The sequence below is a fragment of the Emydura macquarii genome, unplaced genomic scaffold (assembly GCF_026122565.2).
Source record: "Emydura macquarii macquarii isolate MOO-44397 ecotype Brisbane River unplaced genomic scaffold, CSIRO-AGI_Emac_v2 contig_499, whole genome shotgun sequence".
NCBI lineage: Eukaryota > Metazoa > Chordata > Testudines > Chelidae > Emydura > Emydura macquarii.
In genome coordinates, this window is record NW_027130636.1 from 4117533 (window position 1) to 4141812 (window position 24280).

Sequence of the window (24280 nt, forward strand, 5' to 3'; positions counted from 1 at the left end):
AGCCAGAGAGAAATCAATACAACTGAAGAAAGTGAAGACAGGAGTAACAGACATACCATCAAATAAGCTAAAGAAGGGACTAGAGTCTCCATATTCTGCTGGTAGAGCTTGTTTTGTTAACTCTCAATGTTTTGTTTATTTAATAAATGAGAGAATGGGAAGAGAGGAAGTGAGAAGGGTGATTGGTAGTTATATTACAGCAGAAAAGGAATTTAAATATCTAGAATTACTATAGAAGAAGTGTGTATGCCAGACTATCATGAAGTCAGGGTGAAGAGAGCATCAGAAAGGAAGTACCATGGAAAAGCAGTAATTTAAGAGAACATTTATAATTTTCAACTGGTGACCATGCATTATGGAACACAGTAAATGACAGGAGAGATTTTTAATCCACACATTTTTGAAAGGTTGTTTAAAATTCCCAGGTGGGATTTTCCTAAGTGATTTAGGAACATCAGCACCATTGACTTTTCCTGGGACTTGTGCTCCTAAATCTCTTAGGCAACTGTGAAAAGCCCATTCTCTTCCCCATGGTAAGGAGCCATACAGAAGCAAGAGTACAAATACATAGATCCTCCTATCAGTGAATTCTGCTAGTGAGATCATAACAACACAGCCACAGTATTTTCTGTATGGTTATGTCTTCACTGCAGAGCTAACTGGGCTCTTACCTGGGATCCTAAACCCCTTCCATGCCCCACACACAACCCTCTCACCCACGTTTGGTGGTGCTTTAAATCCAGCCTCTGAGATCCATCTGGGTTGTGGTTTTGTTTGTTTTGTTTTTTAAACCAAGCTACTCAAAGCCTTCAGTAACAGTGTGGTAGGACATTTCCTCTTATTTACATAAGAAGCCCCCTTGGATTATTTATTTCTCAATCACATTTATTATGTTAGTGCCTACAGGCCAATCCAGAATGGGGGCTCACTGTGCTAGGCACTGCATACAAACAGTACGCAAAATGAGCATGGGGCTAGGAGTCAGGATTCACAAGTTCTATTCTGAACTCTGACTAAATTTACAACTTTGCAAGCATTTAAGTTAGGCCCCTCAGCACCTCTGTGACATAGCTATGTATCAGTGACCCATCTACAGATGGGATATGAAACATGGCAGTTAAGTAACTAGACGAAGATCACATGAGAAGCCTGTGGCAGAGCATTAGGCCCCTGGATCTCCTGTCTGCCAAAGCCTAATCTACTTACAATGCTGCTCAGACAAATTACTTTCCTCCCTGCAGCCCAGAGACAGTGTAATATTTATACAAACCTACTGTTTGAATACGTTGTTTTCAAGAGATGTAAGCAGAAATAGAAAGTTTAAAGAAAAGCAACAATCACAGGCACAAATAAATCAGTCATATGAGAAGCAAAGATGTGAACTGTTTAGAGGAGACAAATAAGAGAACTGACAGGATAGAGGAAAAATACTCTAGAGTATAGAATAAAACAGTCACAGGCTTTTATTTACTGTTATGGAACGGAACAAGGAGTTACTCAATGACATTAAGGGAAAATTAAAACAGATTAAAAATGTTTTTGCTTTTAACACAATGCAAAATCAGCCTATAGAACTCACTCCTACAAGATCGAGGACAAGAGCTTTGCACCATTCAAAAGAGATTGTTATATGTCCAATGAGAACTTCCAGTTACATTACATAGGATAAAACATTTATAAAGACTATAAAAACCTCATGCCTCAGAGCGTAACTCAACCACTGACAGGAGTTAGGAAGAAACTTCCTCCCATGTACAGATTTTTCCACTGACATTTCTTGGTACCAGCCTCTGAATATGCTTGGAAACTGGACACCTCACTTTGTCTGGATCATGCAAGGCAATCCCAATATTTCTACAAAGGTGGACCTGAAAATTCCTCTTTAGCAATCACCTTCAGTTTCCCCTACCTTTATAAGCAGATTTGAGGGAGCTGGGGTAAGAGTTAGTGTTTTAGATAAGTAGTTAGCAGAAAAAAAGTGTGCAGTAAATATTTCTGTTCTGTATTTAGAACAAAGCTGATGATATATCCAATATATATGATTAAATGTCCTCTATAATATGATCTTTAGTTACCACTGGAAAACAGCATCTACTAAACATTTTTAAAAGTCAGTAAGTGTGAATAATCTACACTGCAGAATTTTAAATTAGTTGGTTGAGGACTACTCCAGATCAATAACATTAAATTTTTATTAAATTAGGAAAAGAAAATCAACATCATGCCACTATTTATAAAGGGTAAACAGAATGAGTCCTGTAATTACAGGCCAGTAAGCCAGACCTTGACCCTGGGCAAAATACTGGAAAGGCTGATACATGACTATCAGAGTTAAAGGATGGGACCTTGCACTTTGCAAAAATATAACATTAAATGTATGAAAAACTGGTTCTGATAGATCTCAAAACAGAGTTGTTAATGGGAAATCAATGAGTGCAGATCCTGCAGGGATTGTTTACCAGCCCAATGCTGACAATCAATGAAAGAACAAAACATAAAATCACTGCTGTTAAAGTCTGCAGGTGACAAAAATGCATAGGGTGGTAAACAACAGGAACGAATCACTGGTTCAGAGCACTTGATAAGTTGGGCACAGTTATACATACTTTGTAATACAGCTAAATACAAAGTCATAAATGTAAAAGAATGTTGCTCAGGCTTACAGCAAGGGGGACTGCACCCCAGAAAGTAGTGACACTGAAAAGAATACTGGGTCAATAACTGCACATGGGCTCCCAGTGTGATCATGTGGCCAAAAGGGCCAACATATGTGGCTATATTGGAACAGTCTGTATCCCTATGCCCACCCTTTTACAAAACTATAATGGATTTTGTACAAAGTATGCCTTGTGAAGTATCATTAGAAAATTCAGAATTTGCTGATCATTATTGTCCTGGCAAAATGTGTGCGGCAACATTAAAGTTAAGGTTATAAGATTCTACTGTATGATGTTACTAAGACATTCTAAATGTGGGGAAACAGCCACAAATCAGTTCCTCAGAGACAAAAGACAAACTGATGCCGCAGTCAGGGGTCAATGAAATCAAATGGACCTGGCTAAATGGCCATTCTTTGGTAGGAAAAAAAGGGTGTGAGCGAAAAATTTTCTTCTTGGCAACCAACAACAGGAGGTTCCTGTCTCCACAGATCAGCTGTCTCCTGAACCTCATCTGGTGATGATTTTTAAAGAAAAAGCTATAAAACTGGAGAGCAGAGGCCTCAAAATCTCTTCCCCTTCATCTCTACTCACAGCATCAACAACGCTTGAAGGACAAGGAAACTAACACTGAACTGGGGGAGAGATCCTGGCTGATATTATTTCAGCCAGTAAGACCGCTAAAGCATATGGTGAGAGAAACCTTTTCTTTGAATTCACTTAGTTTAAGTTAGGTATTAGAGGTGTTTTACCTTTTATTTACTTTGTAATCAACTCTGACTTTTATACCTTATTACTTTTAATCACTTAAAATCTATCTTTCTGTAGTTAATAAACTTGTTTTATCTAAACCAGTGTGTTTGCGGAACTCCATTTGAGATAAGGTTTGTGCATATCATTTTCTAATAATAAAAATGACGGACTTTATATGAGCTTGTATTGTCCAGGACAGTACTAGATGGCAAGAGACATTTCTGAGAGAAGTTCTGGGAATTGAAGTTTACTGGTGTTGCCTGCAATGTACACTCATACAGTATAGCTGGGAGTGATTTACATGCTGGAGACAATTTTGTGGACCGAGCAGGAGTGGATGCTCTCATAGTGAAGCAGAGTAAAAAGCACCCCAGGTTGGAGAATGGAGGGGACACAACTGTCCATCAGTCTAGATTGTACCCTGGGGAATGTCACATACATAAACTAGGGAACAAAGTAAGAGGGAGCTATTACTTCAGTATACAGCATTGGCAAGACTATTACTATAATACTGTGTCCAGTTCTAGTGTCCACACTAAGAGAATGCTGAAAAATTGGAAAGCGTTCAAATACGAGCTATAAAAATGATTTAAGGCCTGGAAAACCCGCATAACATTAAGATTTAGGAAGTTCAGTCTACTTAGCTTATCAAAACAAAGATAAAGTGGCAACTTGATCAGTCTATGTCACCTACATAGGGAGAAGATTTCTGATGCTAAAGGGCTCCTTTAAACTAGCAAACAAAAAGGTGTAACAAAAAATGGCAGGAAGCTGAAGTCAGCAAACTTCACATTGGAAATAAGCAGCACATTTAACCATGCGGTTAATTAGCCACTGGAACACATTACCATGAAATGTGGTAAATTCTTCATCATTTGGAGTATAAATCAAGTTAGATGTCTTTCTAAGACATACTAGAGCTCAAACACAAAAGTTACTGGGCTTGATGTAGAAATTACTTGGTGAAATTCTGTGGTCTATGATATGCAATGGTCAGACTAGGAACAATTATGCTCATCTTCTGGCCTTAGAATCAGCGAATAACATCTTGTCCTTTACACTTTCATGCCACCTCTCATAAATCCTGGAGACTGCCTCAAGGCACCCAAGAACACATTCAGCTTCATGTTTCACTGATACTAAACAGCAGACCAGGTAATAGCATCTGTTTTAATAATGCTTTAGCCAGTAAATATTTTAATGCAATTATTGTTAGAGTTCTGAACATGTCTTAAAGTGTTTGCATGTGACTTATAAGTTCATGATTATGTGAATTTTGAATCATGGGAGAAGAAATATGTTTTACTTAGAGAAGACAGGCTCAAGCTATGGCAAACAAAAGAGAAACCTTTGAAGAAGCGTTAATACTGTATACCATTAAATGTCCAAATGCTACATTTTTAAAATCCATACAGTAGTTTGAGAGACTCAGCGACAGCTTTCATCTCACTTTACCAAAAAAACGTTTCTGATGTGCCTTAAAAAGTTTGTAAATGATTGGACGTTTCTGAAGTAGTATTACATATATATTGTTCCAAAAAATTATAGATACTGCTTTAGTCTTTTCCTTTGGATATGGGGTGCATTGCTATGGTTGGATATAATTGAGAAGACACTACCACTTCTGTCAGCTACAAAATATCACATTCTCAAAGTGAATCATAAAAATTTGGCATTTTGGTTACAGTTTACATTTAACTGAGCATATAATAAGTAGGGCCAATTCTTGTTCAAGTTGAATTTTATCCTCAACCCAGAATATTTAATAGCAAACTTCTCCCATCTTGAGAGTCTGTCCAATAATAAAGGTTATAAATCAGCAACTGTAACAGCTAAAATGCATTACACTGCTAGACTCAACATGTCCTACCGACATTTAAGTCATGGTTTGATCTGATAACAAGGAATCTATTCTTTGAAAGATTAGGACAAATCCTAGCAAAAGATGAACACTGTGATAAATTTATGCTGATCTTATTTTTATTGCCTTAATATTTCACTAAGCTAAAAGGAGGAATTTAAATTAAGTATAAGAGGCTTCTAAAATAACAATCGCCTAGCAGATGAGAAATATTCCAGAAGGCCTATGGGATTTCTGTTGCGTGAATTCTGGTTGATCTGACGTAACTTGTTATAAAGTGGAAGGAAAAAGTAGACAAATGACAGAATGGACACTTGCAATAATTTTTTTTTAAGCAGTGATTGTTTTGCTATGTTTTGGACCCTGTATTTATCATCGTTCTTTACTGAAATGAATTCATTTTAATATGTAAACTAAACAACATTACAAATAAAGTCTATTTTAAAATATGAAATTCAGAATGGGATCTGAATGCTAAAGAGGCACCAAAAGGGTATTTTTAACTTACCAAAAATTAATGCCAAACCATGGGAGGTTCCCACTGCTATCAGACTTGATGCTGCCTAAACAGAAAATGGAGAAAAGTTCAAATTTTGAAATGTCTAACTGCCACAAACCCATGATTTAAGCCCCGTTAGCATCTATCACCACCAGCCAAAGTTAATCAGCAGAGGGGAAACCATTTTAGAAAGTGACAGTGTACAATACAGCAAGCTTCCCACAGACAAGTAACAAATACATAGAATCCAAAATATCTGTATGAACCATCCATCCCAAGACTGTTATTAAAGTGTATTTTTTCTCTCAATGACTGTCACTTACCTCATCATTCCTCATTTTGTGCACAGTGCTGTATTTTTCCCCTGCCACTGTTTCAAGTTCAACACATTCATCTACCACAGTGATGAAGAAACACATGTAGACACAGTAGATTTCCTCTATGTGAAGTTAATATCATTCCTGTTGTCTGGCACAGGAGTGCATTCCCTGTTTTTCCTATCCAAGGATTACAGTTTGAGTGCACCCGCAAGAATTCTCTGATAAAAACCCTCAACAATTCTGATAAAAGCTCCAGTTCAACTGACAGAGAGATTTCCCAATAACTCCAAAGAGGAGCTGGATAAGGCTTTAAGTGCCCCAAAGTCAGGCCACTATTTTAAACCCCAATTTCTGTGGAAAACAAGATGTGCAAAATATGATATGCAGAATAAAATACTGGTACATTAGTAAGAGGATCCCTTTTCTATTAAGATTTCTAGATAAAAAGCTATTAAGACAACAATCAATGTTGTAAAGATATATGGGTGTCTTCTGCTATAAAGTTTTGAAAACACTGTAGGTAAAAAAAATAAATGCTTGAAAACCAGGAACCTCTAAGTTCAGGTTTTAGTATATATGTATGTACCCATACACACAACAGATATTTCCTATTTTGCTCAGTAAAGAGTACACCTGGGTTTTAGTTATTCGCCTTGTTCCTTCAACATTGTTAGAATACTGCACATAAGTTTATCTTTGATTCATCCAATCCCCATGGGTCGTTACATTTACATCAAAGATTCTCTAAGGCGATAGGCAGTCTAAGATATGGCATTCCTTAAAAATTGACTTCCCTTATCAATAAGGTTGTCTTCAGACCTGGACATGCGTAATTATGATGTTTCCTAGCTGGAATGCTTGATTCTGCCACTTTAAATAGTGTTCTTTTAACCAACATGTGGTGGGATTCTTTTTTTTTTAAATGTAAATTGCTATAGGATGATTATGATCACCCTGGCTTCCAGTATGTTGTACAGATTACACAGATGTGTGAGGTAGTATCTTTTATTGGACCAACTTCTGTTGGTGAGAAGTTTTCAAGCTCTCAGAGAGAAGCTCTGTGTAAGCTCAAAAACTTCCCTCCCTCACTAACAGAAGTTGGTCCAATACAAGATATTACCTCACCCACCATGTCTAACATCCTGGGACCAACATGGCAACAAGGATATTGCATGCAGTTTACAGTATGACATTTAATTGATGCTGGAGAACCTAGGACAAATATTTAAACTGGAACAAAATAATCATTCGTGGTAATGACTAGCAGGAAGAAAATATCAAGGGAAACTTGGCAATGACATTTGCCAAGCTCTTACTTCACATACAATGAGAAAATGTTAGGGCCTAAGCTCATGTACACACTACAATTTAAATCGGTGTAAGTTATGTTTCTCAGGGGAGTGAATAATCCAATCCCTTGAGGAACGTAAGTTATACTGACCTAAGCGCCAGGATGGACAGCACTATGTCAGCAGGAGAGCTCCCACCAGCATAGCTATCAACATATGCAGATCTGGAGTAACTGAGTCGCCAGGAGGGAGCTCTCCTGTCAGCTTTGAGCAGCTGCACCATTGTAAGTTCTGTAGTGTAGCCATAGCCTGAGTAACGAGCCTCGGTCATGTTCTGGGAAAAAAAGGCAGAAAGCTGTGGGACAAGTGATTAGTAGAAGCTTCCAAACTGACAATGCCCTCAAAATGACAACAGTGGGGGGTGAGGGAAGAGGGCAGAACTCCACTACCAAAAGTTAGGTGTCTCAGGCTACTCCTTCTGTCCCGAATGCTGAAGATTGAGAGCGTGAAGAAATGCCACCTCAGAGGAGGCAGGACATGGAAGTGTTGAAGTTTTAATACTGCACTATGGAGTAAGACAGCTGGACCACAGATGTAATAACAGAGATTTCTATATTGTACTTTACTGTTCTTTGAGTACTTACTATTGCAGTAGGTAAACCAGCATCCACTTTGTCCTACAGTAACAGAAAAGTCATTGTTAATAAAAGTAAAACAAGGCAGGGCTCCTCCCCTGTGTACATTTCAGTTGTGTGTCAGTCAGTCAGTACAGCTGCACATTTGGATAATCACTCTGTGCTGCCTCTCGTACATGCAGAACTAACAGCAACACCAATTATATGAGGGGGACACTGCCCACCAGTAGCAGCATGGTGTGATCCTCTCTGTGAAACAGTCCCACAAAAGGGAGGGGAGAGGCTGCGGGTATAGGTAGAGTACTCCATGATTCCATGTGGAATTTGAACACACACCCCCAGTGAAGAGGGTTATTTACACTAACTCCAACAAAGAAAAATCAAGATAGCTTTCGTCTGCCACACAAAAAATATTAACTTTCTATTAAGACTGCTCAACTGCATTTCCTATTAATGCAATTTAATAGAAGTTGAGAAAAATCACCAGCTGCAGCAGCATTAGGGTTAAAGCCAAACTAAACAAAAAAAATAATTACTTACCCTCTGGTTCTTCGAGATGCACTGTCCACACCAATACTACTCTTGATGCGCATGTGCCCCATGCATGCAAGATTGGAATTTTTTTAATAGCAATATCCATTGTGGCTGTATCTGTGCCCTTCAAAGGTGGGGCTAAAGAGGCAGGGCTGCCAAACACAACACTCAGTTCCTTTGCCAATAAGAATCCCAGAAAGTGGGAACCTGATTAGCATGGATGGAGGGCATGTCAAGGACCCTGTGTGGTCAATGCATATCTAAGAACCACAGATGCTATAGGTTAAGTAACAATTCTCTTATCTGAGTGGTTGTCCACACTGATTCCACTTTATGCAACTAATGGGCTGTTCTCTCAACAGAAGAGAGGAATCCTTACTTGAATAGCAACTGTAGGACCACCCTGCCAATGTTGGCATTGATCTGTAAGCCTAGACCACAGGGTAGTCAGAGGTAAACATGTGGATTGAACTCCAGCTAGCTGGCTTCACATATCTTGGAGATCAGAACACTGGCCAGGGAAGCTGGAGGCTACATGCACCCTGGTAGAATGGGCCCTGACATGCCCTGGAAGGGTCATTTTCACCACTTGATAGCAAGTCCTTGTGCAGCCTGAGTCCCACTCGAATAATCTGAGTGGGACTAGGCTGCCCTCTAACCCTTTGTGAAAAAGCCAATCAGTCTAGGGGATGTCTAAATGGCTTTTTTTTTTGGTCAAAATAAAAGGATAAAATTCTTACTATGTCCAAGACGTGTCATTTAATTTTGGCTGCAGCAGAGTAAGGTTTCAAGAAGAAAACTGGAATGTATATGGATTGATGAAGATGAAAGTCCAAAACCACCTAGAGGGTAAAAATTTAAGATAGGCCCTAAGTGTAACCTTGTTCTTATGGAACATGGCATAAGCAGGCCCTGCCACAAGGGCCGGAATCTCATGGACACTTCTAGCTGAGATGATGGCTAACAAGCATCACCTTCATGGACTGAAGGTATAGAGAGCAAGTTGCCCTCAGTTCAAAGGGGGCCAACCCCATCAGACCAGTTAAACCAAGTTGCGACTCCAGGAAGGAAGAGGCTCCTTGACTGGTGTGAAAATGTGGGCAACCCTTGAGAAATTTTAATACCATAGGGTGAACAAATACAGCGTTACCTTGCACCAGTGGGTCATTCACAAAGAAGACCACCCACATGTATCCTAATCAAGCCCAGATAATTATGCTGCAAAGTAGAAAAGATTGAGTCTGGTAGAGGGCTTCCTGCTCCAAAGGATCTCCCAGACCTCAGATGAACAGTCTCTCTCTGGGGGGGTGTTAATCCAGCCAGCATCCACACAGACAGATGCAGCGAGGCCAGGTTCAGGTGCAGTATCTGACCCTGATTTTGAGAGTGCATGTTGGAAAGAAGAGATAGAGTTATGGGTGACTCCACAGAGACTCACTAGATTTGAGAACGATACTCTCTGGGTCTTGCTGGGCTGCAAGATGATGCAGCCCAAATCCCGCCTGAGCTTTCTGAGGACTCTAGGGATTATGTGAACATGCACTAAAGTGCAGAGGAGCCATGTGGTCCACAGGAGGAGAAATGTACCCATCTGCAAGCCTCAGCCTACTGCCTTCCCCCACCAGAGCCCCATCCCTCCCCCTCCGTTGTTCTTGTACATCATAAATAGGCCCCCTGACAGATATCCCCACTTCAGAAAGATGCTGTGTAGAACACAATTACTAAGGATCTGTTCATAACTCTTTCAGAAGGTTCTGTTGAGGCAATCTGCCAAAAGTGGATGGCCTCTGGCATGACTTGGTGGATTAGGCACCATTTCCACAGATACAGCGCTTCCTGGCAGAGTGGAGATGACTTTGCCCTTCCCTACCTGTTGCTGTAGTAATTCGTGGTGGTGGTGTGGGTGACTATTTGGACAGGGAGACCCCAAAGAAAAGAAACCCTTGCAGGTGTATCATATTGCCCTGAGTTCCAGTATGTTCATATGCAGCAGGCTCTCCTACAATGATGCTTTTCCTTGGGCTTTTAAATGGTCGAGGTAAACTCTCAACTACAAAATGGAAGCATCTGTTATTAATAACTGTCTCTATGAGAAGGGATAAGGAGACAAAGTCCATTGTACACTTGGAACAGATCTGTATACCAGTAAAGAAGATGGGACTTCTGCAGGGACAGTGATAAACTGGTCCATGCTAGATTTAGTAACTAGAGCACATAGATTTAAGATTTCATTGAAGTTTTTGAGATGCATTCTTTAATAGACATTTCCTTTGTGACTCACTTCCCTTCCAGGGGCTGTGGATGAGTACTGTGAGAAGCCAGCTATCCTGACTCAATGCACCACTCTTTTGCCTCTTCATTAAACTCTGAGGTACAGCTCCCAGGCACAGAATATTACTTGGAGCTAAGAGCATACTGTGTGAAACTGATGGAAGTAGAACTCCACACATGAAGTTCTCACCAGAGTAGGTACTCTATTTATCAATTTGTATTTCCATTCCTGTTCACTGTAACTGGATCAATGATTCTGCAGAAGGAATAAAGACACTTACCGCAGCAGATACTATTTGGGCAGAAATTCCTTTCAGAAGTGAAAGTCGGATAACCGATCCATGAAGAGAGAAAGAATCAGGGAGTTTTTTCTTTCTAAGAAGAGTAAAAATGTTGAATAAATTCCAGCATCTAAATTTATAGGAAAAAGTTACTAAAAATTGCAATCACCTCATTCACCACACACTATCCAAACCATGCAATGAGAGAGAGGCAGGAACATATTTTCACAGAGGATATGGAGTGAGGTTTGGAGCCCTGCCTTAAATTATACCTACTCTATCAGTCAGATTCCACAAGCACTTGCATCAAGTGAGAAATCGATTCAACTTTCTGATACACACATACACAAAACCAAAGAGACATAGATCATTGATACAAATCCTGCTTTGTTAAAAATGTGTGTGTCTGCATTAAGTCTTTTTTTAAAGCCCTTTAATTTCACCAAATATTAACAGCCCTCCAAAAAGATCAATTTAGTAACGCTCTCCATTTCAAATGTTTTCCCCCAAAACACTGAGGCATCGGAATATTAATAAAAGGTTACAAATTACTATTTTCACATTTCATATCTGAAAGTGGCTGAACTAATTCTGCTACTCATTTTTTAAAAAATGAATCACTCACAGGCAGAAATTAGTTGTGAAACATTTCAGCCTGAAAAGTGAAAGTTTGAGAAATTACAAGGAACTGAACATGGCCTATTAGAATAGGGACAGCAAGGCAATCTTAACTATAGGCGTTATGCATTAAAACACATTTTAAAACTTAATTGATCTTCAAGGTTATACAGTATCATTTGATTTGAAAGGTAACAATATATTTTTAACCAGACAAGAAAAGTAAAACTGGAATCTTATTTTTCCCCATAAACAGAAATTCAAGCATGCTTCCAGATGTTAAATATTGTATTTTATTAAACAGTGTTACTGTATTTACAGTATAATATACTAATAAAGCCTCATTGACACAGGGCTTCATTGTGATGCTATTAAATTAATTGTAAATTCCTACATACATACATTTTCAAAAATGGCCTCTGAAACAGCTGCTGGGTGCTCAGCACTTCTAAGAGTGAGGCCACACTTTCAGGTGCCTACATGTGGACTTTGTTAGGCTCTGATTTAAAAAAAAAATTAGAGGGTTTTTTTTTTAGTATTAGCCTATAGTATTGTCAAAGTAAAAGTACCCTGCAGTTAGCTTGGCCTAAAACCTGCAGCAAGGCCTTCTGGTTTCTCCAGTACAACAATATGGAAATAATACTGTAGCAGCTTCAAGTAAACTGAATTTGACAAAAGTCTGTTTTTACCTCTTCAGTATGCCACCATGTCTTATTTGACTGTACATTCAAATCATTTTATGTTGCCCCAAGTTATTGTTTGTCGAATTTTCTATTGATAACACAACTGCACTGTGTAAATTGTCAGGGGGCAGCTGGAAATTTTGGCCCCAGAGAAGGAACCAGAAGTGGTGTGGGACTAGAACATCTGGTATAAAATAATCAGCAGTTAAGTTGGTAAAATAATCAACAATCATGCACATAAATGCATCAATTACATTGTTCACATTTGGAAGGTTTTCTTTACAACTGTTTTTTAAACTTAAAATAAGCCATGACAATCTAGATTCTGGTACACAATTCAGCAACAGTTTTCACAGCCCATGGCAGCATATACAGAGCCTGGGTGCAAAATGAGGCCTCTATCTTTGTCTAGCGGATCCTTCAGGAACAGGCAGCCTTTGACAGAATGATTTTCTTCATCCACATCATCCATCTTTAACACCTGCAGTAGGGTTTGGGCCTATCAGAGTTTGCACAGAAGTTTATATTGAGGGATTTTCCTCTCAATGGTGGAATCTATTCCAATAAGGTAACAGAGTGATTAGGTTTTTATTGGGAAAACTGGCTCTTTTCTATTAAATATATTTCTTTGCAGAAGTTTGTGTGGTTTTTTGCTTGGGATTGTGATCTACTGTTCAAAAGACATTTAGAAAATTTCTAGTTTGTGATTCAATACTTGCTAGCTTGTCTCATTGGATCTCACACTAATACCATGGAATGCATAGGCTTGAGTATCAGTCAGAAAATGCAGCTGTTTGGTTCTCAGTAAAAAATGATAAAAAATGTTCCAACACTCATGACACACATCTAAATCTCAAAGTGGGTGTAGGAGAGAACTGCCCAACTCATCAGCTACCTTTTCAAGTGTGTCCTGTCCCCACTGTCTGAGCTTGCCAAGGATGATGTGTCATAGGAGTGAGTGTCGATGTTATCAATGTTTAAAAGAGAGGGATCCTCAAGAATGAAAGACTCTTCTTCATCATCAGTCTGAAAGAAAAGCAAGTTTGGTAAACATGAGACAAAACAGACTTGAAATGACTCACTTCTAATGGAGTTCTCAAGCTGTTGGTGCCAATGTCATGCTTCCTTGCACTGAACAGTCAGACCTTAGGAAGCCACAGTACTTCATAAACAACCATCCAGAAGGATGCTGGTTACAAGGGGTAACCAGTTTTTCTTGGAGTATCAGAATAGATCCCCACTGCTGGAGTCTAACAAGGACTGACCCTTAAGAAGGTGTTGGGTCCAAAGTCCAGAATGTGCGGTTAAAGTTCAAAGTGGAAAGAAGAAAACAATTCTAAAAGGTAAATAATTAAAGACTGGAACAGATTATTAGGGCGTGTGGTAAATTCTCTACCACTTGTAATCTTGAATATCAAGATTGGGCACTTCTTTCTAAAAGATATGCACTAGTTCAACCAAACGCTATGGGGATGCATGCATGGATCTCTGGGTGAAATACTCTGGCTTGTGTCATGTAGCAGGACAGACTAGATCATCCTAGTGGTCCCCTGTGGCCTTAATGTACACTAAGGTAAATACATAAAAACTAAACACTAAACCAAACTGAGCAACAGCTCTTGGGGATAAATCTAGGGTGTGTCAAAATAAGGCCAGAGGCACTACAGATATCCAGTGTTAAAAAAAAGTTACCTAAAACTAAGTCAGAGAACGCTCTAGACCTTTGGAAAACAATATGCTGCTCCATTTTTTAATATTTGAAAGTTGGGAAGGGTTATTGTTTTTATATATATATATATATATATATATATATATATATATATATATATAGACCCTTGTTCTTGTAAGGGAGAGACAGAAAGGTTGTGGCAACAAACCTTACCATCCCCGAAATTGTTTGTTTGGGAATCTATAGACTGAAAAACGTACAAAAATGTCACTGATACAAATGAAACTGCCCTACTCACCCACATAACCGCTACAACATGTACTGATGTATAATACATGCCACCATGAACACACACTATGCATATCTATAGATATATATAGATATAGATATATATAGATACACACACACACACACAGTGCACCAAAACAATATTTTGGTGCCCAGATATAACAATACTACAAGAGTAGTCTCTGAGGTGTATCAAATGATAACACAATATCATATCAAACTGTATTATCCATTTATAACACTTACCTGCATATCTAGTGTTCTGTGGCTATGTATTTATTCACCAGTATACCCAATTGTGTATCTACCTACTTGTAAATATCTTCTAAAAATACAAGTATCTTTAAAAAAATAGATCTTAGAAAGAAGAGATGGCATCATCTGAGTAGAAAAAAATCACAATCTAAGCATATCACACTATTCAGAGTGTATTTTGCCAACGATAGAATTACAAAATGACAACATATTCCATTTCATCATCATCATTTAGAGAAAATTTATTAGAATGCATAATTCTGCCTGTTTTTCCATATTTTGGAACATGATGTCTGGATTTCTTTAATCTTAAAAATGTACTCACCTCATTTAATATGCTTTCCAGTGTTGGAGGAGTATCAACCTGAGGAATATCAAACTCTTTGTCATCTATCTAAAAGCAAAAACACAAAACAAATTGACTTTAGGTACTTTATTCCACCTTCCAAACACATTTTTATACAGACTCAGAATGTACTTCACTTAGCAACTTTCTGAAGACAGACTGGAGTATAATATACTAGAGATTTCTCTGAAGCTGTTCCTTTCTGTTAACTTTGCTCCCTAAAGTTAGGGCTATGAGATAAACAGCAAAGGGCAAGTGATTCTAACATCAGAAATATGATGGCAGCAGGACTCTGAGTTCCCACCAGATGCAGAAATTCATATAGTATCTTCTATCCACAGCCAGAACCACTGTACAGTCAAAGGTCAGTCTCTGGCTACTATTATAATCACTATAATGCTTTTATCATGATTTAAAACAGCCTTTATAGGTCACTGTCACATTGACTCAATCTGAAACAAACAACGTGATGCATTGTTTATCTCCTTGAGATGTTAAAAATATTTCAACAGACTGGACTGTTTTTTAAAGAGTTTTGGGAGGGTAGGAGGAAAAATTTCAAATACTATTTCAGACCTGCACTATCCAAAAATAAGGTTTAATTATAGCTGCAGTGTTAACAGCAGCTATCGTTAGAGTGCTGTTCTACCCTGAAAAATGATTATATAAAATAGGTATCTAGTCACTTAACAGACCCGCCCCATGTCAGTGTAGCAGAGTCAGAGACCCTATCCAGAGTCAAATATTGACTGTACTGCTACACTGAAATGAGAGATCTATTCAGAGTCAAATCTGCTGACTGATCACTAAAAACACATTTTTTCTATTTTTCATTTGTGTTAGGACTGCACAGCCAATAAAAGTCAGAAAGAGAGCTGGCTTCTATTTTGGCTCATGCATAAACTGAACTGCAGAATCTATTTTTTATTGAAGTTGTATGATTCAGAAATAATCAGCCTGACTTGCAGACTCCAAAAGGGTCTGTGGAGCTGGCAGGTAGGAAAACATTTGGGTAGCAGGGGAGAGGGCAGATACCAGAATCTTTGGCACAAAGGATACCCTAGCACTGAAAGACTCATTTGACGGAACCCTGACCTGAGGATGGATCTGAGGGTCTGGCTCAGCAGGTCTCTATCATTAGGAAGGCCTAGAGTTGAGTGGGGACCCAAAGCATAAAGACCCAACATGCTGAACAATGATGCAATGAATGACCCTCCAAGGAAAGTTAGATAGCAAATCCACACATCCAACTATGGAAAGATTGACATATACAAGAGGTATCATTTCAATCAGATCTTTTCTTCTGGGTCTTTAGCATTGGATTGGACATGATGCCCCAGAACCAAGCTAGAGACAGCCTAAGAATTTAAATTGCAAAATGTTAGATGGATAACTTTTAGGTAGTTTCTCTAACTAAAACTCTTGAACTCCATTTCATTTTAAAAAACTGGACATGAAGCAAAGTTTCCCATACCCACATTTGGGTGTAGAAAAGGAACTGAGGGTTTGTTTATATGGGACACACTGTCAAATTAATCGAAATGAAGTAAAAGTGCAAATTTAAATTGGATTAAATCACATTAGACCCCTGAGTGAACACACTCATTCAGAATTAAAGCAGTCTTAGATTGGTTTAGCTTACTTTACTTCCAAATGAACCAAACAAACAAATTAAGACTACTTTAATACTGAACAACAGAAATTAATGCAGTTTAACTAATCTACTTTAAAAATTAATTCAGATTAATTTTCCTCAGTATCCCCTGTTCTTGTACAGACAACTCTGCATGCTGGGGATCATATACCCCTTGTAAACTCAGCTCCAAGCATTCAAAGTGCTGTGAAACAGAGGTCCTACATTACCAAAAAGCACTTAATTTTGTTTATATTACTATAGTACAGTAGAAACCTAGTTTTACTAACACTAATCTTATAAAGTCAGTAATGCAATCCATTTTTCCCAACAGAAAAAAAAAACCCTACAACAAAAGTGATGTCAAAGAACAAGTTGACATATCTTCATGTTCAGATGCCTTCAGTGCATTGGAAATTGTTTTGCAGTGATTTGAAGGATAAGAAAGCAATCCAGTGGACCATACCTACTGTAATTTTAAGATGTTCAATTATTAGCTTTTGGATTTCATGAACTCCTCAGACCCTAATCATTTTGTAAACTATGAGTTCTACTGAACCTAGAGTCTCCAAATGAGATCAGGACCTCATTGTGCTAGATATTGCTCATACACATAGTAAGGAAATTTACCTCCCTATAGCAGGGGTTCCCAAACTGCGGTACACATACCCCTAGGGATAGGCAAGACATCTCTGGGGGGGAGGGGAGGTATACAGAAGAAATTGTACAAATGATGGATTTTATTTCTTGCATTTTCATAATAAGCTACTCAGATAAAGCTTTAAAACTCTGTGAGAATTTGTTATATTAAATATGGTAGTTAATTTATTTCAAGATGTATCAATGAGAACACAGAGACGCTGAGGTACAGAGCCCTCATACCATACAGCGTACCACACACATACCACACTCCCTCATTGCATACATACAATCTCATAAGCCATGAAAATTTTTTTCCTCATGGTAATGGGGGTTGCAGCCTGGGCCAGGCCACCCAAGGCCTCCAGGCCCCAGTCAAGTGTACCCTTCTCCCCCCTGGCCACCATGTGGGGGCCCTGCGTAACAGTGAAATATAGACAGATGGCTAAAGACAGGTATTGTTAAGAACACCACACAAAGTATCAATGATGAGAAAGCTAAGGGTACATGGGCAGCTGGTAGATCTGGAAAAGGATATGCAGGCAGCTGGTAGATCTGGAAGGCAGTACACAATAAGAAGTTCAGGAACCTTTGCCCTATAATAATTCCCAAAATATTTCTATTGCTAGTTACACTGACAACTCTCCATGTGAATGCTCATGCCAGAATTAGAGTCCACACAGGGAGTTATATTGGTATCGTTACACCAACAGAATTATAATGGTATAGTTATGCCAGTAAATTTCACCATGTAGACCAGCCCTAAGAGACAGTTCCTATTCCAAGGAGCTTACAATCTAAACAGACAGACAAGGTGGAAGCCTGAAATATTTATCCTGATTTTACACATTAGGCACAGCTATTCTAGAAGGGATCTGAAGTGCAGCAGTGTCTGGAGCACATCCTAGATTGGGAAAATGGCAGACATTCTTGAATCAACTTTTACGCTCTGCAAAGTTTCATCAAGAAATTTTAGTCTGACAGTAACTGAGTAGTATGGCCTAATATTTATTTTAAATCCTTAACTTTTTTCCTGCTTCCTTGGTGATATTTAGGAGGAGCCAGGGTGGATAAAAATCAATGATTTTTTTTTTTTAATCAAAAAACAGTTTAAATTTTTTTTAAAATCATCAATAATACACTACATTTCTCTCTCATTTTAAAAAAACAGTTACAATTAAATCTCATCACAAACGTGCTAAACCTACACTTACAGTCTCACAAAAATGAATTAATGGCTCTAGTCTGTCCAGTCTAACTACCAGTTCTTGCTTCTTGAAAGTTCTGGGCTTTCAGTTTCTGTTTCCATTTCTTTCTCTCAGCAAACTGAAGTTACATGTGCAAAGAAAGAAACAGGCTGGATAGTATTGTTGTTGTTCTATACTTATGTGGTGGTGGAGCTGGGCCAAGCAAGGCAGAGGAGTTAGTTAAGACACTGTCGTAAAGACAGAGACAAAAGGATGGAGGCAGAGTAGAAAGGAACAGTGGAGTGAACTGGAAAGAAAAAGGGAAGACATTCAGTACACACACAGCTTCCTATATTCCCCCACACTTTTATCACAGAAAAACTGTCATGGCTTTTGGGCATAAGAGAGACCATATCTGGGAATATTTTGGAGAAATTCCTTCCCTGGGTAAAAAAGGAAAACGTGTCAAGTGTAAGCAGTACAAGGAGGACATGCAGGGCCTAGTTGCAAGAATGAAACATCATAATGAAAACTGCTTATTGAGAGAAAATGATGTGGATGAAGATGTGGATATATCTGAAGAATAATGTGGATCAACTGGTTAGTAATTTAAATAATTCACTTTGCAATGCATCATTCTTCAAGACTCTCTGTTTTTTAGTATAAGTATGATTTAACAAGTAAATTCCCAAGCTGTTTGCTATGTTGGATGTTGCTAGAAAAAAAATTTTAGCTTAGCTAATCCTTACAGCTTGTTTAATTAGTTAACTAGGTTTAGAATCTATCACCCAAATATACAGTACAGAAATCTGCAGGAAGAGAAATCTAGAGTTGCCAGTTGCCGCTGGGTGTCATTTTCTTATTTTATATTACATAATACATGCCCCTTATTTTGGAACATCATGGCCACAGACCATAATGGTGATGCCATAAGTCTATTCCCTATTTTACTTCAGCCTAACTCAGCTTTCCCAAGGGAACCCCATCCTATACTTGTTTTCTCAAAAAACAGAAGTGCCAGTGAGTTCTATGGAGCTTACTCCAAAATTAAGTGCACTCTAAGTACAGTCAGTCTTTCTTAGCTTTTTTTGGTAATTTAGAATCGGATCTGCAATCTTGCTGAAAAAAATGTAAATGATTAACTGAATAATAGAGTGAGAAGAACAACTATTCAAAATCATTTTTTAATTTTGTTTCAGGATTCCATTTAAGCATAAAGACTTTGACTGTGACTGTCTGTCTGTCTATCTGCAACAACTTCAGAGTCATCCGTTGGTACTTTTATCAACAGTACTGCAACTAAACCTATGTCAGCCAACAAAGTATCAGTAGCAAGCAAAAGATTTCAATCATCCAGTAAAACCACCACCATGGATGGGTTTGTAGTAAGGACCAGCAAATACCAACAAGACACCATAGATGAAAAGGTTGCTCGGTTCATTTATGCCACAAATTCTCCTTTTCGCATTGTTAACAATGAACACTTCATTGACATGGTTGAGTCCTTATGACCAGGCTACACTCCACCAGATACATTGGTGGAAGGTTGCTAGATACAGTGTATGAGAAGGAACTTGAACAGTGTGCAAGAAATACTGAGGGGAAATTTGCCAGTTTAAGCCTTGATGGGTGGAGCAATGTACACAATGATCCAGTAATATGTGCCTGTGTGACAACAGAAGATGGGGTTGCATATCTTTCAAAAACAATAGATATATCGGAAAATGCCCACACAACAAAATATTTAAAAGAAGTGGGAGTGAAAGCTGTAACAAACTGAACAAAAATTCAACTGTCACATGCACAGTTTTGTCACAGACAATGCCACAAACATGGTAAAGATGAGAAGATACTTAGAAGAAGAAATGGCAGGATGCTCCTTAACAACATATGGCTGCAGTGCCCATTTAATGCCTCTTTTAGCCAAAGACTTTGTACGTCTTCTTCAGGAATAAAAGAAAATGTTGTTAAAGTTGCAAAATACTTCTGAAACAACCATTTTGCTTCAGCTTCACTGAAGAGAGCAGGATTGTTTTGAACAATTTATTAAGAACTGGCCTACTCTCATAAAACATTGTGAAGAAAAGCGTGATAAAATAAATGGAAATATCTCATCCAAAGTATCCAACATTGGATTAAAGAGGAATGTAGAGGTTATGCTCATTATACTGAAGCCTATATCCAGAGCCTTAAACAAACTTCAGAGAAATTGTTGCTGCATTGCTGATGCTGTCAAAATTTGAAGGCAATTCAAGAGACACTGAAGAAAGAAATACCTCACCAGAAAGTTAAACTGCAGGCAATAAAGAAGTGAATGGATCAAGCACTAACTCCACCTCATTTTCTTGTGAACATGCTCGACCCCAGATATAAAGGTAGATGTCTAACTTCTGAAGAAGATGCTGCTGCCATGGCATGGGCATCTCAAAATCACTCAGTTATGCCAGTCATAATAAATTTCAGGGCTGGAACAGAACCATTTAAACAGTACATGTTTACTGATGATGTTTTAAACAAAGTCACTCCCCTGAATTGGTGGAAATCATTAGCCAGGCACCTTGAAACAGTTCCTTCAGTTGCTAAGCCAACTTTTCATAGCAGTAGCTTCCTCTGCAGGCAGAGAGAATATTTTCATCATTTGGTATTATTCACTCAAAGTTAAGAAATCGAATGGGAGTTCAAAAAGCAGGAAAACTCGTATTTCTGTTTCAGTCTATGAATAAAAAGGACAGTGGGAGTGCGGAAGATGAGAGCTAGTTGTAGAAGTTTTAAGGATAGCGTACGTTTAGTGTTGTGATGACTTGTTTGTTAAAGTTAACAACATTTGAAAATTTAAAAAAAAAAAGTTTTAGCAGAGCTGTCAGCCAGCAACTCAGGAGACTTGCAATTGCAAATGTGAAACATTTATGTAACATTTAAGATTTAATTTAATAAAATATAAGTGCTATTGTGTTTGTGTGAGTATTATGTACTATTTCCTAAATTAATAAAAATCAAGTTATCTAAAAAATTACACAAAGTATACCCTTCTAGATGTTGTAAAATGATGTTTTAGTGATCAGATCTGCACCATTGTTTAAGAAATATGTGAAGAAGTATCAGTGGGAAACTTGATTTAAATCAATTATTTTCTCTTGATTTAAATTTTTCCCCTTGCCCCCCAACAAAACAGTGAACATGAATATACATACTTTATCAAGTGCACAAAACATAATACACTGAAGAGAGATTTCTCTAAACATTTTAGTTATTACTCTAAGTATTCCTTGTAATTATTGTGTTTTAAGTCAAATGTTATTTCCAAGCTGACACTGTCCCATTGAGCATACAATGTTAATACCTTGTAACTCAATTTTAAAAAAGTAAACTGAACTTATGATCTGTAGACCCTTGGTTTGTACCCTGAAATGGAATAATTTGTAACAGTTCTTAAATTTATTTTTTAAAGTTTGTCAATCCAGTGCAAGGGACTGCTTGGGCATTCCCTACTACTACCTACAGATGAACACACAAAAATATATTTTAAAAGATAAAAGGAAAACAAATTATTAAACTTCATCACACTAAACAGGCGCATTACTAAGTATTAATTACCTTCATTTTCAGATGAGAAAATTGAGGCAGCAAGAAATGCAGCAACCTTCAAATGTTCACAAAACTAGTTATTAGCACAGCTGGGAACACCACTTGAATCCCAGACCACCTATTCAGTTCCCCATCCATTAATCTACCAGATCAGTGTATCTGCATTTCAGTAACAGAAGACATGTAAAGAAACAATAGTGTAAAGTGGTGAGTGTGCACAGAACAGTAGTGCTCAGCAGTAAAATCACTACTTCATCTTCAGTGGTCTCTTGAAGTATGCGTTACCCACTTATGCTACAGAATCTGTTCCACTTCCCGGTTAGCTATGACAAAGTTCCTTTCGCAGACCTGATGAAAAGCTCTGTGTGATTTGAAAGAATGTGTCGCTCACCAACAGAATAAAAGATACGACCTCACCCACCTTGTCTCTCTAATACTCTGGGGCCAGTACAGCTAACGCCCCACTGGCATCACCCACACCGAAGCCCAGCGCAGTGCCCCTGGAAGGGAAGCGCAGCCAATTCAATGAGGCAGCTGTGAAGAGCCTCGTGTGGCTTACAAGAGACCCCCGCCTCTGACACAGGTGACTGTGACATGAATCTAGCAACCTGACAAACGAGAACCCGCAGGTGTAAACAGAAGCAAACCCCGAGCTTGACCTGACACTCCTGCCTTTTCCTTCCCCACCACAGCGAGCCAGGCTTTCTCCTCAGCTCCCGCGGAGCGCCAACCCATAGGGGCTCAGCCCCCAGCCCGCCTCACCAAGTCACTGCTGGAGTCCAGCTCCCTGTCCAGTTCCAGGCCGCTCAGCTTCGGCAGCGGGGCGTCCAGACCCAGCGGCGTCCCCGGCTCCTCCGCCGGCCCGGTCAGAGAGGCGCCCTGCTCCGCACCCAAGCTCCCGGGTTCCATCTCCAGCTCGCCCAGCCTAGGGACCGACCGCCGCGCCCGGGCTCTTCCCCTCAGGTTCGCCCCGGCCGGCCGCAGGAGCCAGCTCCCGAGAAGGGCGCGCGCAGGACCGTTGGCGAACTCTCGTCGCTCGCGCCCACCGCAGGAAGGCGGCACCTGTGGCCCAGTCAGCAGCACTAGAGCGGAGACGCGCAGCGAGAGAAGTGACAGCGGCGCCGGCACCAGCAGGAACGTAGTGGACGCTCACCGCGCATGCGCGCCCGGGGCGTGCCTCCAGTCCCGAATCCTCTCAGGAAAAGACTAGAGTTGCGCAGCTGCAGCGTCCACGGGCCACGCCCCGCGCCTCGACCCCTTCCGTCTTCGAGCCACGCCTACCGCTGACGCCAGGCAGGAGTCGCGCGCGTCGGCGGGGGTGTGTGTGGCTTGAATCCGGAAGGGGTCGGGGCGTGGCGGTAGGGGCAGCACGGGGCGAGCCCTGTGCGCAGAAAGCAGCGTGGGGGCAGACCGCGCAGCATCGGGGGATTGGGGAAAGGGTAAGGTTAAGGTTGTGTTGTGACGCGCCTGGTGTGTGGACAGGGCATCACACGGCACAGCAGCATGGCGCGCGCTCAGGACTAAGTGTTAAGGCCTTGCGGGCAGCTCCCCTAATGAGCACAGCTGGGCTGCATCAAGGCGAGGACACTTGACAGATTGAACCTGCTGATTGGCTGAGGAAGCCAGGAAGCCTGTTCTTAAACCCAGCAGCAGCTGTAGCTTGCTATCTGCCCCATCCATACCCCCTGAATTCTAAGCATCCCTGGCCTAGCCTGGCCTGGCCTGGCCGTGCCGTGCCGTGCCACTGGCCTTGTTCCAGTCCTGGCCCAGTCTCACTCCTGACATGGAACCACATAACGCAGGTCTGAACCCTAAGTCACAGCTGTGACTCTCTCTCTCTCTCTATAGCTTGGTCTGGTGTTTGGACCCCTTCTCTGGTTCTGACTCTTGGCTCCAATTTCTGAATTTGCCTTGACTCTTGGCCAGTTCTGACCCTCGCTACACCCACTAGCCTGGTTGCTGCTCTGCCCACTAAGTCAGATCACCCATGGCCCACTCTCCTGGCAGTTTGAGCCAACCAAACTAATACACAGGAAAACAAAATCTGACAAGAAGTCTAGCCTACCAGCTGGTATAGATTTCTCCTGGGCCAATGTTTCCCTGCTGGAGAGAGTGGGCACATTATAGACTCTGTAGATACAGCTGCCTACCCTGAAGGCAAAAAATGTGGTGCTGCAATACGGGCTCTGCTGTCCCTGGCTTTCTCTCCACTAGCTAAAAAGTGCCCTGCCTGACAAGTGTAATGTGACCAGGACAAATTTCCAGGGTTTCTCAATC

At 39.9% G+C, this 24280-nt stretch overlaps 1 protein-coding gene across 4 annotated transcripts in view; it reads right to left on the reverse strand.

Annotated features, from left to right (window-relative positions):
• VPS8 (VPS8 subunit of CORVET complex) overlaps positions 1-23484 on the reverse strand; it is a 223567-nt gene extending 200083 nt beyond the window's left edge. For 3 of the 4 annotated variants that reach the window (XM_067538775.1, XM_067538776.1, XM_067538774.1), the window contains exons 1-6: positions 22766-23484; positions 14939-15007; positions 13297-13427; positions 11101-11194; positions 8024-8056; positions 5780-5834 (exon numbers count right to left, since the gene is read on the reverse strand). In XM_067538775.1, coding sequence (XP_067394876.1) covers positions 5780-5834; positions 8024-8056; positions 11101-11194; positions 13297-13427; positions 14939-15007; positions 22766-22912 — 529 coding nt within the window. In that variant the 5' untranslated portion in view covers positions 22913-23484. Of the gene's footprint in view, positions 1-5779; positions 5835-8023; positions 8057-11100; positions 11195-13296; positions 13428-14938; positions 15008-22012; positions 22059-22765 lie in introns of all 4 variants that reach the window. The other variant, XM_067538777.1, reaches the window with a different exon arrangement.
• Between the last annotated feature and the right edge of the window lie 796 nt (positions 23485-24280).